The following is a 19010-nucleotide window of genomic DNA, read 5'->3' as shown; positions in this document are numbered from 1 at the left end:
ATTAAACCTAGATAAATGTGCGCTATTAGGCGCATATCCAGTCGTTTATGCGAAGAGTGGAAGGTTAAGAGAATTGTAATCGCACGAGTCATAGTAGAGAGCTAAAACGGTAGCACTGTGACAGCCCAGGGGCTTTCAGACTGCAGGCCCTGGAATAACTGACAGAAAAAAAAATTATTGATTGTTTGATTGGTCAATTGATTGATTGATTTAATGTAATTTTTATTTAAAAATTACAAATTTTTTTATTTGTGGAACATAAAAGGAGAAATTTTGAGGAATATCCAAGCTGCTTTTTACCATTCTAGCATGAACCTTATTGTAAAGTGTTAGTGTTTTTAATGAACCTTATTGTAAAGTGTTAGTGTTTTTAATTATGTTTTATTTTTTGCATTATAAAGTAAAAAATAAAAGTATTTTTTTTAAAAGCAGTAGCTTATCTCTACCTGTGGATTGCTCATCTGTTCCACCTCTATCAGGCCTGTGAAATTCCGTTGTACCTCTATCAGGCCTGTGAAATTCCGTTGTCATGACAACAGTGGGAATTTCCTGCAGCTAGTATTAGTCACGTGAGCTGGCCAGAAAAGTGCTTGTCGCTCATCCATTAATTCAAATAATCAAATTATCCTGAACCCAGGGCCCTTTGTGTAAGAACATATTTTGATAGCATTATCAGCTACAGTATACCACCATTTAAAGCCCCCATGAAGTATCTGAATGTATACTCAAACCAGATTGAAGATACAGGCAAATTTGAATATAAGTTACTTTGTCTAAACATAATATTTGTTGCATAGAGCATGTTTTACTAATATACACGTCCCAGAGTGTAAATAGCATCTTGATATTAACAATTAACCTAAAAATGCACCAAAATGTTATGAATAAAATCAGCTGTCTGTGTGCCCCACAGGTAAGACACATCAGAGATATTTTAATTGTGTAGTTTAATGACTACTGGAATGTATATCAATTTACTTGCATTCTTGTATACTTGCTGTTTTGTTTGTAGTATAACAATAATTATAACAGTGATAGAGTTGAAATAACTGCCGTAGAATAACAATAAGTGTCTAACATTGACTTTACCCCACAATGACATTAATTCATAAAATCGAATCTACTAACCAAGCTGCTCGTTTTTAAAATCTCAGATCCTAATCATGTAATAAATACCGAAATAAACTACTAGTTTGATGGTGTGTTATAGGTTTGATGATTTTTGTTATTTTTATGTTTTTTTTTATGATTTTATTTTATTATCTTGCTATTTATTCTAGGTTTGGTCATATTTCAGTCGTGCTCTAACCTGCATGATCTAACCACTTATTTTCTTTAGTATCTGCATGATGTGTCTACAATGTGACTTTCATAATGCCCATATGTGTTCCTGTGTATGGTGGGATATCTCTCTCTTAAATCTTGTTTTTCCTCTCTCTCTGTTTTTGTTTTGCTCTTCATTATCAACTCTTTGCACTGGCAGAGTCTCTTGGGATTGAATTTATGGGTATGGACCAATCCTTCATTCCGATTTCCAGATTGAACTGTGTAGATCTCATTCCATTTGACACACCTCCGTAGCCTCTCTCTGATGGACTCTAAAGCAAATGAACAAATTGATTAACTAATAAATCTGTCAATCAGCCGTTGCTCTGTATAGTAGCCCGTCAGAATGGGAATCATTATCTGCAGCCCTCGTCTAATCGCAGTGGGATTTTAAGGCTTTGTTCAGACAGGCAGAAAGAATCGGATCCGACTCAAATCCATTTCAGGAAAAAACAACAACAATATGAAATCTGATGTTTATAAACATCCATCTGTGGTCTAAATATCTGATTAAAATCTTTTTTTTTTTTTCTTTTTTTGGGAATGTGCTTTTTGGAATCATATCAGATTTCAAATGTTTTGATTTTATTTATTTATTTCTGTCATTCAGTGACATGACTCAGATTTAACATCATACACACTGACAAAAAACATCATAAAAACCAGACAAAAACAGCATGAAATTTATTTAATAAAACATATGTATATATAATTTATATAATTTTATATAAAGGTTTAATAAAAAAAAAAAAAAAACGTATTTTTTTCCCCTCATTATACAGTGTCAGGACATTTCTGACTTTAAAGGTAATATTAAAGGTAATATCAAAATTAGATTTAATTCAGAAATTAAAAAGATGCTTAGAAAAGTGACTTTTCTTTCAAGTCATTGTATGTATGAACTGCATTATATTTTTTTAATAAATTAATTTATTCCAGCTAAAATAATGTCATATTACTGACCCTTAAAAGGTGTATAAAAATGTCCCCTTAGGGGCCATTATGTGCCCTCAATGAACTATTTTACCAATACCATAAGCAGATTTTTACCCAAAAATCCATACCTCATCGTCTGTAGCAACCAGTGCACAAACACCATAAATTCTCTTCACTATTTGAACAAACAGCTTAAATTTTATCCCTTGCAAAATGTCGAAAAGATCAGTTTTGACAACTAAATTGTATTTGCGTGCAGTGTTAACAAAGCCTAGGAAGTTTCCATCTTCTCACTGTTTTACCTATTTAAAATTAGCCATAAATGTTCTTGCAGCACCAGAAACATTGCCAAAAACAGTTTTACTGTGAGCATTTAACAACGTGCGTAGTTAGATCAAGTTTTATGTAAGACTTTTGACAACCATATATTTTGTTGAATTGGTTGGAACAACATAAAGAGTCGGCAAATGAGTCGGTTTTTTGTCATCAACATGAAGATGTACACAGATTTCTTCAAGTGTATGCAGATAGTCGCAGGCTCTTAAGGAGTTAGCATTATGCGGGGGTGATTTGTGTATACCTCTGTCAGTTTTACACACCAACCTGGTGTTTACTGAATGGTAAACATAACAAGTGTGTGGCTTCAAGTGAATTTATGTGCACTGGAGTTGTAATAACATTGAATCTAATTATGTTATACATGGAAAGCCTTGGATCACATTGGATCAATGTGTTCATTTTCCCTTGCACACGCACTTTCAGGATTTTGCCTGTTTGCACCGAGAAAAAAAAAAAAAAAGTATATATTTTTTTCATATTAAGACTTCCAGAGAATTAAAAAATGTCATTTATATATTTATAAATTTTATATTTTTTTAAAAAGTGTAATATATTTTTGTTACCACAATTTCAATTATTATTTTTTAAACAAACTAAATTGTAAAATGTTGTCATTTTAGATAAAGGTAACTACAAAAGGTAGATACATATTTTATATTTTAAAACAAAATTTTGTAAGAATAATACTTAAAACTGGAAAAATTTCATGTATTTGAAATGTAATTATGTGCTTAAAACAATAAAGAAAACAAGAACAATTCTTAATACTTAACATAGTTTTCTTTATCAAGTTAATATATCATTGAATTTTTTTTTTTTTTTTTTTTAGATATTTTTACTAGAAAACAACAAAAATACTGAATAAATAATTTTTGCAGTTTACCTTTTGACATCAGGGGTTGTACAGCTGTATTTTCAAAGTGTTTACATAAAATCTGATCATGACTAGCTGTAACTTTTCCAGATGGACTTTTATTGTACAGCTGATCGTGGTACTTTTTTAAGGCAATATGGATGAGTGCTGCGGATAAGAGTTCCCTTTTGTTTCCCCAAACAAAATACTTCCTTTACTTTCATTTTCCATCTACCCATTTTTGTGTTGTCTTTGCTTAATTATTTTTCGACTCCTTGCACGCTACTTTTCCATTCTTCTGCTTCACCAATGTGATTTCTGCAGTTGATAATGGTTCAAATTGAACGGAGTTTCTCTTTTGTTTTCTGTTCTTAATTTTACTGGGCTTGAACAAACTGAATCCTAGTGCCCTGGCATGCCAAACTGCATTAGTACAATAATTGGGTTGTTTATATGACCTCTCCCAATTGTCTGTTCTTTGTTTACAAAAACAGCCTCTGTTTTCCCTTGAAAGTGGTCCATTTTACGGTACGTGTAAACTAGGGTCTCTATGAAGTCACGCTGTGTGCTTAAAGCACATAATCAGCTCCGTTCCTACCAACACAGACGAGGCCCTTCAGAAATAATGTTCTCCTCCTCGCTCTGTACTACCGAGCAAACGACAGCTGGATTATTTCATTATTGATTATGAAATATTTCTCCCCTAACTAGCCCCTGTGGTTCTTGGGATATAATTCTCTTCTTCTAGACCAAGGCCCATTTCCAAGGAAAAGGCAGAGGCTGGATGTAGTCTGTGGTTTGATAACCAAGGCCCATTTCCAAGGAAAAGGCAGAGGCTGGATGTAGTCTGTTATATATATATATATATATATATATATATATATATATATATATATATATATATATATATATATATTTCCTTTTGAATTATGCCCAACATTCAGTTTTGTTTTAAAGGAATATTCAGGGTTCAAACAAGTTATGCTTAATCTACAGCATGTGGTGTAATTACTGTAATTAAAAAAAAGGTTTTCTTTAAAAAAACAAAACTCAAGGTTACAGTTAAGCTTATTAATTTATAAAAACACTTACTGTACATCAATTCTTTTGTTAAAAAGAACAAAAGCTGAAAAACTTTTACACTCAGTTTAAAGTTTGTTGTATAATGTTATATTACCACAAATATTTACTCATCCCCTGTTTTATTTAATAAAGCAAAAATAAAAAAAGTAAAGAGGGAAACCTTTCAATGGATTTGAAAGCAGAAATGTGAATTTTATCATTTTATAAAAATTGTATATAAAAAGGATTTTATTTTTTTTTAGCACAAGCTAATCAATAATATACCACATATGCTGTTAAATGAGCTCAGTTTGATAAGTAGATCCAGAATATTCCTTTAAAGATTTCGATGCATCCATGATTTGATTGGTTATGAATTCATTAATAAAATATAACTGACCAAGCCAAACAAACACCCTGCTGATTGTTTCTGTGCCTCCATGTAATCACTTCTTAACCCAATTTGTCCCAATCATCCATCCATATTTCAATTGTCCTATTGATATGCTATTGGAGTTTGTAAACTGAGCTGAATTGCGACGCCCCCCAGTGGAGGAAGGCATCTATGGAGTGACTCACAGAAATCATCTGTGGCCATCGGGATATCGTTCAGACAGACCGCTTCCCTAACGTCCACGACAATGATACGCATTATTCCTCACACAAGCAGTTTGCACTGCTGAGCTGGTCCATTCAAGCCCTTGTCTAGCCCTGAGCCTCGTTCCCATATTAATTATCATATCCATGCAGTTAATGAAAGCATAACATGATAGAAAGAACCAAACCGTACATGATATATCTAAGATTTCATCACTAGATGACTTGAAGGAGGATCGGGGCAGCAGTGGGAACTGTTTACGTGAGAGTTTAGAAGCAGTTTTAGTTGCAGATGAGGCTGATAATTGTTGCGTGTCTGTGTGTGTGTGGTGATGTGCAGAGGCAGAGGAGCTCTATCAGAAGAGAGTCCTGACAATCACCGGCATCTGTGTGGCTCTTTTGGTGGTGGGCATAGTCTGTGTGGTGGCCTACTGCAAAACCAAGTAAGTATAAGACACAACGGCAGTAATATTACTTACAATTATAAACACATTACTGTAATAACATTTAATGGTGCCCTTTGGCAAATTTTCGACTGGCCTCAATTGTATTTCCATGAAAACTGAAATCACATATTTTGCAAATTAACTATAAGTATGAACTTTTAAAAGTGTGCTACTGTTCAAAATTTTGGGTTTTTTGAAAGAATCTCTTATGTTCACCAAGGCTGCATTTATAAAGTAATATTGTGAAATATTATTGCAATTCAAAATAACTGTTTTCTATTTGAATATATTTTAAAACGTAATTAATTCCTGTAATAGCGGGGCTGAATATACAGCAGCCAATTTTCCAGGCTTCACTGTCACATGATCCTTCTAATATGCTGCTGCTGATGATTTCTTATTATTATCAATGTTGAAAACAGTTGTGCTAGTTAATATTTTTGTGGAAAATTATTGTTCTTTGATTAACAGAAATTTCAAAAGAACAGCATATATTTGAAATAGAAATCTTTTGTAACAATGTAAATGTCTGTACTCTCAGTATAGATTCATTTAATGCATCCTAATAAAAGTATTATTATTATTTTTTTAATCTTAATGGTATTATTATTATTTTTTTTATTGTATTAAAAATGATTCAATAAGTTTTAAACAATACAGTTTGGTTAATTGTAAAGCTACATTTGCTTTGGAATTAATTTGGAATTGAGTAAATGTGTTTTAAACCTTTTTATTCTATTAATATGACTTTTGCTTGGAAAGTTTTTGAGTGTGTTTGAACGTTTGCATCTTAAAATAAGGTATAAAAATAAATTACACTACATAATAAAACTTCAATCCAAGTGGTATATTTTTCAAAGAAAGACAGCACTTTTCAAGCAAAAAACAATCAAAACCAAAACAAAGAATAATGGTTTAGCATCATGTCTTCTCAGATGCCGCTAATTAACATTTTAAGTGTGGCTTAAGTGTTTGAATACTTTAGAATCATTATACAGAAAATAACTAAATGGGATATTGAAAAATTAGTTAGCAGAAACATAGAGCAGTAGCAAGACTTTTTTTTAAATGTGATGTGATGATTGTGACTCTGGGCCGGTGTCTGAGAGAGTGACACTGCCTCACTGTAGCCTCCCCCCCAGGAAACAGAGGAAGAAGATGCACAATCATCTGAGGCAGAACATTTATGTGGATCATCCCAACCGCAACCTGGCCAACGGACCTAATCACCCAGGACCTGGTCCTGAGGAGATACCCATGGTAGATGTACGTCACTCCACTTAATAAAATGGGTTTGGTTGTGATGTAATATCATCAGTCTGTAACTGAAGGCCTCTTTTGTTCTCTAATTGCAGTATATCTCCAAAAATGTACCGGGGACTGAGAGAGTCATTGGACACGGAGCAGAGGCACCTTTTCCTGGCAGCCGGCAGTCTTCCAGATCCCACAACTCCTCCACCCAAGCTCATTTAATCTCCACTCACAGGTACATTCCTTACAGCTTGGCATGTTTGACCACAAATGAGCAGAGGATTTGTGTGTGTAGACTCATGAAGAACTAGGGGTCGTGCTCCAGTTGCCCCCTACCTGAGTCATACGTCTGTTTCATCTCACTCAGCATTCTTTCCCATTCCACTATCCCGTTGGAATCTGAGTCAGGCGGCCATAATTCATCCCTTTTAGAATCAGGCCACAGGTGTGTGTGTGTGTGAGTGAGTGAGTGAAATTCAGGGGTTATACACCATGATCACCTCGCAGACCTCCGACTTCACTCTTTTCACTCAAACTGATTCTTACACACATATGTGTTAAACCAGTGGTTCACGGTTTGTTCTGTCATGACTCCTTTGTAACAGGAACAACCTTTGTACAACTGTACACTTCCACTGTAATCAACCAACCACAATGTTGGCAAATTTTGTTAGAATGTTTGTACTTGTTGAATAATGGGGATCTGTTTGACAGATTGCGATATGTCATAAAGCAAATTAGAAGTGAAGCTATGGTTTTATTGAAATTTTTTTTTGAAAAAGAAATATTTTTAATCTGTCAGTTTTTGTTGTGTATATAAAAAAAGACAAAAAATAAACTACAATTTGATAGTTTTCACTGTAGTGAATATTGAATTAAAAGTTAAAAAAGGAAAAATGAAGAAAAAATCATTTACTATCAGCATACCTACATTATCTTTTGCAAAGTTTGTATATAAAATATAAATAATGCATATAAATAATTAAATGAAAAGCTAAATTTAATGAATTGTTTCACCCAGAAATCAAACTTTTGCCATTTATGCAGCGTTTTTATTGTTACCAAGAAATAAAACTATTAAAAAAATAATTTTTGTTAAATGAAGCTGAAATAAAATATAAATATTAGATGGAAAACTTGAACTAACCAAAAATTTGGAAATGTTGACTTGACAACTGACTGAAATTAAAGAAAATCGAAAAATTAAATAAAAATAAATCAATACTTTTTAGAAATATTTTTAAAAACAAATACAAATGACAAGCACAAATCAATGACTAAGGGCCAAATTTACTAAAAAAAATCCAGATTAGCATGAGAGCACACTTCCAAAAAAGCGCTAATGGGAGTGGTAATTTCTGCGGGTGATTTACTGACAATGTGCAAATTAAAGAACACAGACGCAGCCAGATAATTTCCATAACTACCAGCACAATCTACCATGAGCAGCGCAAATTAGCGTCTGCTTTAAGACATGTTTTTTAGCATTAAATAACGGTGCAAATACCAGTCATTTGATGAGCGCAAACATTAGTAAATCGTGTTGCGTGATTCATTTTAATACTCTACTCCCATAAATTTTTGCATCTGAAAGGGAGACTCCTACAAATGCATATTCAATAAGATCAGGCACAAAAATAACTGTGTCCAAAGCTTTTCAGCTCTATTTCTTCACTGTGCGTCTTTAGTAAATCCTGACAGTACTATTTTAGCACCAAAAGATGGTTTGCTCTGGTGCATGCTGTTAGTATATCTGACACTATAAGTGTAATTAAAATTATAAAAATAACAATTATTATAGTTATAGTTATAAATAGCACTAAAATAACACTGTCCTCATGTTGGTATAAATCCATATTTTTTATCTGTGGAACCCAAACTGAGATTGATGAGACATGAGAGGATTGTGACCAACTGTCCAGTTTCAAAAATCACATAAAAGTACCATAAAAGTAGTCCATATGACTCCATATGCTCTATATTCTTGTGAAATCATAGTCTTGTGAAGCCAAAGGAAATTAAAGAAATCTAAGAACTTGGGAAGCTTCCCGTCCCCCTACAATTTGAGAACCACTGGGTTAAGCATCTTGTGCACTTTTTCTATCCTGCTTTCTTTCTTTCCTTCCCTTTTCTTTCATTTTCCTTCTTTCTTTCTGTCTTTCTCAGACATGAAGGGAGAACGTGGAGTCTGGAGCGAACAGACAGCGTCCTCTCCGACTGTCCTTCCGGCATGATGTCGTCCTCAGTGGGGACCAGTAAATGCAACAGTCCTGCGTGCATGGAGGCTCGGGCCAGGCGTGCCGCACACTGTGGCTTTACTGAGCCCCACCGGCCGGCCCTGCAGTACGGCGACTCTTTCGACTCGCTTGGGGACTCTCCGCATAGCGACAGGTGCGCAGGAGCGCCCCCTCTCTGCAGCCATGGCACTGAGAACTTTTTTAGTGTGTGCAGTAAGACTCCTCTGTGTTTCAGTGCACGGTCTCCTTTACCCCTGGGGTCTTGCATGGGTGGCGTGAAAGATTCAATAGCAAATATTCACAGCATGTACCATCAGGATTCAAATTAAAGGTCTGTCTGCGTAATTAAAACTTGAACCCCACAATTCAACAGCCCATGCAACTACATAAAGTTAGTTTACAGTATTATAATAATATCATTGATAAAAAAAAAATGTTAAATAAAAAAAGTGAGCTGATTATAATAAAAAAGGAATAAAAATCTATCTATGTGTGTGTGTGTGTGTGTATATATATATATATATATATATATACATACACATGCGCGCACACACACACACACACAGACACAGTACTGGTAGTAACTCACATGTAATCAGCATTACGTAATCAGATGAAAAAAATTAAGTACTTAGTTTACAGTATTATAATAATATCATTGATAAAAAATGTTAAATGAAAAAGTGAGCTGATTATAATAAAAAAGGAATAAAAATCTAATTAAGGAATATGTATATATATATATATATATATATATATATATATATATATATATATATATATATATATGCGTGCGCGCACACACACACACACACACACAGACACAGTACTGGTAGTAACTCACAGATAATCAGCATTACGTAATCAGATTAAAAAAAATTAAGTACTTATAATTAAATTAAATTACATTTTAAAATGCTCATGATCAGATTACAGTTAGTTTTTATAGATTATACATATTCACTCAATGGCAGTAAATTACTAAATTATTATTAAATATTGTATATTATTCACATATTATTCACACAATGGTGGTACATTATTTAATGCCCTAATTCTACTTTTTTCTCTCTTAAATTTGCTTTCTAAAATTCTGCTGTTTTGATACATTTGGAAAGTCTTCCAGATTTTCATCAATTCACAAACCCCAGTTTGGGAAACCCTGGCATAATGTAATGAGTGATATTGATAACAAAGAATGGAACATATTTGTAGTTGTATTGTATTGAAGTTTGTAATACAATAGATTACTCTACAAACAATAATTTCCATTATGTAATTCATAATCATAAATGGACTACGATTTAAGAAGTAATCAATATATATATATCTATATATCTAGATAGATAGATAGATAGATAGATAGATAGATAGATAGATAGATAGATAGATAGATGAGAGTGTCAGAGAGGGAATCGGGGTCAAGCAAAGCTTCTCTGCTCCAGATACGCAGTATTTGTATCAAGGAAGAGAGATTCTAGCCCACGGCCAGCTGTATTTACAGTTATCTCTCGCCTGCGAAACGCCCACGCCACCATGCAGGGGCCAAAACAGGAGAATTTATACCGTGAGGGGTTCATTAAGTCAACAAGAGCCGAACAACACGTTATCTCAGGGGTGAAACAGGTCTCTGGTGTTCTGCCCTGCACTATTTCCCTCTCTACTGTCTCTCCTGCTCTGCAGCTGACTGAGCTGTTGTGCATACGGCTATCTGCCCTCAGGCTCTGCAAATCTGTGACAGAGCAGCCGGTGTTAATTTATCTGCTCCAGTTTGACTGTGGCCTCCTCTCTTAGGGCACGCTCACTTTAACTCACACAGCACAGGCCAAAGGAACAAGCACAGATAGGGAGTTCTCATAGCTCACTCAGTTTATGTCTGTGTGTGTGGCGCAGATAGGGAGGCTTTTTTTTTTGAGAGAGAGAGAGAGAGTCAAAGGCATCAAGGAAAATTAACTACATATATGATTAAGTGTAGCATGATGCACTCTAATGGAAGGGAACTCGTTAGGCAAGTGTTGTCATCCATCTGGTGGCATGCTGCAGTAACAATGCTGAGCCAAGACTGGGAGGTTTGATGTGGCCTCATTTGTTCCTGTAGTGTGTAAGTCTGCTGTCATTTGCTATTGAGCTTTCAGCCGCCATGTCTTAGTGTGCATACTATCATTTTTCTAGTGTCATAGCAAGGTGGGCGTAAATTGATATAGTACTGCAAAAGTGCAAGGCAGGATCACTGCATATGGGCAGTATACACAGAACAGGGATCCCACACCTTTAGACCAGTGGATTTCCACTAATTGTCCATGATGGAGTATGGGTTTTAACACAATTTTAGAGAGGTTGCACTCAAACAGCAATTTCTAGTCAGCAGTTGAGTATAACTAGAAAAAAAATATTCACAACTTTTTAAAGACTGATTGAATTTTAAATTACTTTTCCAGGCTTAAAAAAAAATCACAATTTTAAAATTCCAGGTTCTCCATGGGGGAACTTGAGGAAGAGGTTCTCAACCTTGAGGTCACTCATGTGTGGTCAGAAGCAGAAGATATACTGTATTATATTTACTTATGATAGTTATTTTATATAGTGCAGCAAATGTAATAGTTAGAAATATATATTTAAAGCAGCTGATTTTGTGCTTACATGTTACTTTTTTTTTAATTACTTTGTCAAAATGTATAAGTGATGTGTAGCCAAGTATGGTGTCCCGTACTCAGAATTTGTTCTCTGCATTCAACCCATTCAAGTGCACACACACCTAAAGCAGGAGGAGGGCAGCTGTTTTTGCTGCAGCAGTTTGGGGTTCAGTGCCTTGCTCAAGGGTCTCACCTAAGTGGTGGTATTGAAGGCACTGGTCAATCACTCCCAATACAATTCCTGCCAGTACCGAGACTCAAACCCGTGACCCTTGGCTTACAAGTCCAACTCTATAACCATTAGGCCAGGACTGCCTGGGCTCTAAATTGATCTAAATACATGCTGTTTTCTTTGACTTCCTATTAATCAAAAAATCCTGAAAAAGAGTATCATGCTTTCCACAAAAATATTAAGCAGCACTGGTATTTTTAACATTGATAATAAGAAGAAATGTTTCCAAAGTGCAAAATGAGCATATTAGAATAATTTCTGAAGGATTATGTGACACTTAAGGAATGACAAATCACAGGAATTTATTACATGTTTAAAAATATTCAAATAGCAAATATGTATTTTAAATTGTAATTATATATCTCAATGTTGTTTTGTTTTACTTTTCTTTTTCTTTTTTTTATAAAATAAATGCCATTTTGAGCAGATTTTAATTCTTTTTTTAAATCATACAAATCTCAAAGTTTTGAATTGTAGAGTATATTATTATTATTTAAATTTGTAACAAAGACCAATTATCGATCCAAACTGGATGGACAGTGATCTCCATTCAAATAAAATGTCAAAATGTTATGTTAGTCTTAAGAACACGGTTTGCCCTCTGAGAGGTCACGTGAGTGACCAAAAAAGGTTGAGAACCCCTGAATTTTCGGTGGTGGGTCCCTTTGCTTTTACAGTGTGTTTACTTGAAATTGATGTGCATATCTGTTCTACACAACCTTCTTCTCTCCCGCTCTTGCTCGCTCTTCTTCCTCTCTCTGCTGTCTCTCTCTCCCTGCCCTTCTCTTGGCACAGGTACGTGTCAGCGCTGACCACTCCGGCTCGCCTGTCTCCCGTGGACTTCCATTACTCACTGCCTCCGCAGGTGCCTACCTTCCAGATCACGTCTCCCAACGTCAGCCACGCCATGTCTCTGCCTCCCGCTGCCCATGCTCCCTATCCGCCGGAGGAGGACCAGCCACTGCTGCGGCGCTACCAGGTGCCCCTTCACGAGGTGCGGGGCCACGAGCCCTACCGGCAGCAGCAGCGTGGCAGCTACCTGCGAGACAGCACCGGCAGCCTTCCATCCAGCCCCTACCGGCTGGCTCAGGAGGAAGACTATGAGAGCACCCAGGAGTACCTCTCCTCGATGGAGCAACCAAAGAGAAGCAGTCGGCACTGGCGCAGGTCCAGACTCAACTGCCACGTGGCGCCACACGGCTACCAGCCCTCCCGGGACTTAGGCTCACGCAGCTGCCTGTCGGACAGTGACTCAGAGGAGGAGGAAGGTGAGAGCACGCCCTTCCTCAGTATGCAGAACATGAATGCCGCCGAGCCCGTCACCCTCTACAGGCCCGTGCCCGACATGCAGACTTCTCACGCCCAGAGGGGGCGGCACGGGCCTCGCGCCAACACACAGACCAGACTGACGCAGTCGCGCTCCAAACTGGACAATGCACCCCACTAGAGAGACCGCCACCTATCCACAAAAACCAATCTACTATAGACATGCACCTATAAGAAATATTTTTATTTTATATAACTGACAGATATTATAAACAAATGAAATATTTATTTTCATTTTAGCAAAAGTTGTCTACTAGTTAACAGCAAAGACTTTTTTTATAGGGAAAACTCTATTTATATGTACATTTTGATTTACAGCATAAAAAATATGTGCCAATTTTTTCACTACTTAAAAAAAAAAATAGAGTAATATTGTGGTGCCTTTTGCTGTATGCTGAGGGCCAGAGGGCCAGTGGAGTTTTTTGTAGCCTTTCTTATATGGACGCCTCATTTTTTATACTCGTTTACTCTTTTGTTGTCTCTTTTTGGCCTTTTTTCCTTACTTTCCTTTCCAGGTTGTGTTCTTTTGGGAGCTGACCCCCATTTGAACTGTGACATCCACCCTTCCCACCGTCATGCAATATAAACCACTCTAACATAAGGTGTATGTTTACATGAATTTGATCCACAGAGATGTTTTATGATCATGTTGCTTTGCCAACAGGAAATTGATGACAAATGCAATCGGGGGTTTGGGAAAAAAAAAAGTACGAGTGTGCGTGTGTGAATGTGAACGACCAAATGCGAGAGGCCTCGAAATGACTGTGGCTCTGAGAAATATGCTGCTGTTGTTTAGAGTTACGCATGCGGGCACTTGATGTCGTCTTACAGATGCACCGCCTTGACTTGCTTTGCATCCCTACAGGGTAAAGGTGCGGTCACATTTACCATTGTTCGGGTGAGATTTCGTGGGCGAAATCCAGTCATTTCAATTGAAAGATTTCCTCCTGCTGTTGAAGTTTGTCACACAGATTGGCTGCGTTACCAAGCAGAAACTGCTTGGTTTGAAAGTGACCCCTGTGTCCTTCATACATCGATACGCTACTGACAACAGATTTTTTTGCCCTGAAATTTCGCTAATGTGACCGCACCTTAAGGTTTGTCACACGGAAGCCTTCTCTTTCCAAAGGGGATTGTGGGTTAAATGTGAGGAGGCCGTGGGCCGGGCTGTCAGTGCTAATAGCTTTTGACAGATAACAAAGAAATAAAGAACATAATAGTGTGTCCCACTCAGCCCACTTTCCCGTCACTCAGTCGAATCGCCCTCATTATCAGCAAATCCATCCGATTAGAGCGGCCAGTGGAGAGATAGACGGGAGGAATGGAAGGCCTCACAGCGTCTCAGGACCTCACTCCACTGCACATCTTCCTCTAGCGCAGGACTGAAGAGAGACTGACACCAGGCTGATAGATGTGTCCGCTCTACCAATTGGTCCTGGTACTTTGGGACAGGGAGAGTAACGGGACTGTTCACACAGGACATGTTCTTGCACAGTTTTTAATCGTTGCTTTGTTTGATGTATTCCATTCTTTTGTTCAGTGAGGATATTTTCTTGCACAGTTTTTAATCGTTTTTTTTTTTTTGTTGTTTTGTTTTTTGTGTTGGATGTGGTGTATTAATTTTTGTATTATTTTTTGCTATGTTTATTGTTTGTAATGTGGTTTATTTGTTTGATTTTTTAATTTTTGTTTTGTTTGTTGTATTCCATTTAGTATATATATATATATATATTATATATATCTATATTATAAAATGTGCACATTTATTCTTTTTATTATCTACAATACATTTTTATTGTGCAACATGAATGCATTTTTTTTTCACAAGTTCATTTTCTGACATGTGTGGAGTGGAACTCTGGCATCAGAGGGAGTGAAAGTATCTGACATGCAGTGGAGTGGATGAGTATCAGTGAAAACTAGAAAAAAATAATGGAACAATCAAATGAATATGACGGTGTGATGAGCATGTTTATATTTATTAACAAATTATGTTTGGTTGATTTTTTTTTTGTTTTGTGTGTGTCTTTTGTTGTTTTCGATTGTGTGTTGTTTTGACGGACATGAAATGTTATTGTGACGAAAAAACAATTTCTCATATGAAAAGAAACACAGTCTCAAATGAGATTAGGGGTCATTAAAATACCAAAATATGCAAACTTTATATTCTACTTGTGTTCCGGTGCATTTCTGTTTTTTTTTTTTTTTTTTTTTGGTTGTAATGTAACTACTTGTTTCCTGTTGTTGTTTAACTTTAAGTCAGTGTTTTTCATTAGGTCCACATATTTCAGAATTATTTAATATATTCACAGTTAATCTAAGACACCAAATAGTGCAGGTCATTATTATTATTATTATTATTTTATATCAAATGCTATATCATCAGTTTATCTTTTTTTTCATATGTGACTCCATGTCCATTTTGAAGCACTCACTGGGCCCAAACCAAACCAGAAGCAGCTGCACTGACTGACTGTTTGGATGAAAATACTCCTACATTAAGAAACAATCAGTATGGATAAGTCTGAGATGAAGTGTACTAAAATCAGCTGTTTTAACTCCTCACCTTCTACAAAGAGTGTCCACAGTCAGCATCAGCTTGCCTCCTTGTAAAGATGTAAAGAATAATATGTTTAGGGGGTGAAGTCAGTTGGTTTCAGCACAGAAAATCAACACCAAATAACGAAGGAAGATTAGAATTGGACAGATACGTGATAAATATGTTTTCATGCACTTCTTCTATTTAAAAAAGAGAGAGATGAGTTGTGATTATTTTGGTGAAAAACCAATGTACACGTCCTGATAAAAAGGGGTTTAATGCTGTGTTATGACAGCACAATGGAATAGCAGCTGATTTTTTGTTTTTAATGATGTTATTTTTTGTTTTTTTTTTTTTTTAAATGAAGAGATGTTTTGTTTGAAGTATGGGCAGAAATTATTTTGATCCCCTACCTTTCTTCCTTACATTTTGGGTCTTATTTCTATGTTTGAGAAATGCCAAAAAGACATGTTAGTTTAAATATGATATCGCTACTCAACGGTTGTGTCCTGCCAGTTTATTTCTATTTTCATTTTTTTTGGTATTCAAGGGTGTAAAGTCTTAACATCTGAATTTTGTTTTTGTTTGTGTTAGATGTTAGATGGGTGCATGGTACAAGCAGCAGATGAATGTTTTTTTTATTTTGTTTTTTTTTTACCCTCAAGTCAGTGGAAGTGTATTTTTTATTTTTTACATTCAGCAATAAAAGAAGGAATATTTCCCCCCACCATGTTCATTCTTGGAAAATGCTAGAGGATTTTAAAAAGTGAGACAAACACACACGATTGTCTTAGATTGTAAAAATAAAATGAAAACACCTGTTCATATGAGAAAATAAATCTTTCTTGGTATCATTTAGACACACGTCCATATCTGACCTGTTGTCTGTCTCGTCTGTGTGGCTATAGATTTTTACAGCTCAGTGAACAAACCCATGGTAAAATTCTTTTCCAACAGACAGGTTTTTTGAGCTAAGTGAATGGTAAAATTCTTTTCCAACAGACACAGAACCGGAAATGCTGAGAAGTGGTTAGTTATTAGGCTTTTAATGAAGATTTTTATTTTATTTTATTTTTTTAATAGGCTAGGTAAAATACGTATTACCCATTTTGACACATAATATTTTCTATTTATGTACTATAACTAGTACTATTTATGTACTATTACTTTATTTAGGCTAATTTTTTGATTTTTAGGATATTTGTTTGATTGTACTATTTGTGTGTAGGTTAATTTGTTACTATATTTAGGCTAACTGATTGTGTGAAAGTGAAGTTGAAAAAATAAGGCGGATAAAGCCATGTAACCACTTTTAGCATTTATGGCTTTTTTTAATTTATGTCTGTTCATCTTATCTCATGATTGCCCATGTCTGAGGATTCATTTTCTGGGCGAAACAACATGTGCTTTATGGTTTATTATAACCTTGTGTGTGTGACATTACAAAATGGACAGACAGAGGAGGCTGGGGAACAAGGTAGGAATAGTTCTCTCACAACAGCTCGTACCTCCAGCTGCACACATCTGAGTTTCAGTGTCGTAGAGGCGATTCTTTGTGTCTTGTGAAACATTTCAAAGACATTCATCTGGGGCCCATCATTGCCAACTCTTTGCTTTCCACTGGATGACCCTGATCAGCTCTCAGTTTTATGTGTTTCTGCACTCTTTGGTCAATCCTGACATGCCTAAACATGAAACATATGCCTCACTATATTGTTGAGGAGCTGCCAAGTAAACTTGAATGCATAGTTCCATGGTAACTTAATTGTAGGTGGACTGCGGCCTTACTGTTTTTAGTTTCACGCTTACAACTTTGAGAGGTATTTACTTGCTTGATTCTACAGGGCAAATGCAGTAAAACAGGCTGAGTATGTTATCTCTGACTGTCATATATGTGGAGATCCCTGCTGTAGTTATGAAAGCATTTTAGTATTGAGTAGCATAGTTTAACAACTGCTAAAGATCTTATTTTTTCAATCTCAGTAATGTAAGTTCTCTCTTATACTTCAGTTATTCATAAAAGTGCTAATGTCTTTAGACTATAGTGCAAAAACCTCTTCCAATCTCACCTCAGATACCTAGTTTATGTTAAAGAAAAATGGCTTTTAGTCGCATGCTGTTACATAAAATAATGGCTTGTTTAAACAACAGTCTGACACTTTTTTAGGATTGATATATATGCTGATATTAAGATATTGTGTGCCGATAAAGCACATATTTCTTTTGAAAAACATTTGTTTTAAGGCCTTTTAAGGTGGTTGCTGGTCTCCAAGTCTGGCTAAAGTGGTCAGGCTGGTTTTAGTTGATGTAATCTGATATTATAAGGATTCATAATGAGTTGGCCATTTCATATGAATCCATACGATCTGAATGAAAACTTATTTGTTGGTAAAACTTGGGTAAAATCAAATCTTCAGCAGGATGTGAGCAGATCATACAAAAACGTACTCTTACTCAGTGCAGCAAACTATATGAACTGTCATGAAAGTTGGTTTTAGTGCATTCTGGGTAGGTGAACATTGAAAAACCAGAATGATGTATATTGACTGCGGAAATATATTACCTTGTTTCTAGAGCCAAAGGCAGCTATCAAATTTTACACATATCTGTCTTTTCTCCGTCCTGGAAGCAACAACATTGAAAATCTGGTTCTATGTCCTTGGGAATGTCTCTCAACCTGATTGGACAGTGAATTATTGAAATAGACTGTTGTTGGAGCTCTATTCTTTAGTCGTTCACGTCAGGAAAAAAGTCAATCGTAGTGATAAACGGACTACCTTTGAGTTTCATTTGAGGGAGAGATGTGAGATTATCAATGGGTCTTTCCAGTAACTAATGATGAACACGCAGTTTACAGAGAAGCATTTCAGTTGCGCACGGTGGACTGACTTAAAGGGATAGTTCACCGAAAAATTTTAATTCTGTCATCGTTTTCACACCCACAAGTTGTTCCAAACCTCAAATAATTTCTTTCTTCTGTTGAACATAAAAGAAGATACTTTGAAGAATGTGGGTAACCAAACAGTTTCTGGTCCCCAATATTTTATATGGAAGTTACTGGGGACCAGCAGCTGTTTAGTTAGGCTACCCACATTCTTCATGTTTGGGTGAACCATACCTTTAAAGTGACAGACACATCATGCTTCTAAAGGTATCGGCCTATTGTTTTATTAAAATTTGGATAGTCTGTTAATATAATATTCCATACATTGTCAGAGCTTGGTAGACATAAT

The 19010-nt window shown here is 35.8% G+C and overlaps 1 protein-coding gene across 8 annotated transcripts in view; it reads left to right on the top strand.

Annotated features, from left to right (window-relative positions):
* nrg2a (neuregulin 2a) overlaps nucleotides 1-13839 on the top strand; it is an 85616-nt gene extending 71777 nt beyond the window's left edge. For 2 of the 8 annotated variants that reach the window (XM_042710992.1, XM_042710999.1), the window contains exons 6-11: nucleotides 1484-1507; nucleotides 5454-5556; nucleotides 6690-6825; nucleotides 6915-7045; nucleotides 8977-9201; nucleotides 12708-13839. In XM_042710992.1, the coding sequence (XP_042566926.1) occupies nucleotides 1484-1507; nucleotides 5454-5556; nucleotides 6690-6825; nucleotides 6915-7045; nucleotides 8977-9201; nucleotides 12708-13359 (1271 nt within the window). In that variant the 3' untranslated portion in view covers nucleotides 13360-13839. The remainder of the gene's footprint in view (nucleotides 1-1483; nucleotides 1508-5453; nucleotides 5557-6689; nucleotides 6826-6914; nucleotides 7046-8976; nucleotides 9202-12707) is intronic. The other 6 variants (XM_042710994.1, XM_042710996.1, XM_042710995.1 and 3 more) reach the window with 6 other exon arrangements.
* The last annotated feature ends 5171 nt before the right edge of the window (nucleotides 13840-19010 follow it).

The sequence above is a fragment of the Cyprinus carpio genome, chromosome A21 (assembly GCF_018340385.1).
Source record: "Cyprinus carpio isolate SPL01 chromosome A21, ASM1834038v1, whole genome shotgun sequence".
Taxonomy (NCBI): domain Eukaryota; kingdom Metazoa; phylum Chordata; class Actinopteri; order Cypriniformes; family Cyprinidae; genus Cyprinus; species Cyprinus carpio.
Note: the sequence above shows the minus strand (reverse complement) of the source record. Positions and strands in the feature narration are given on the sequence as shown.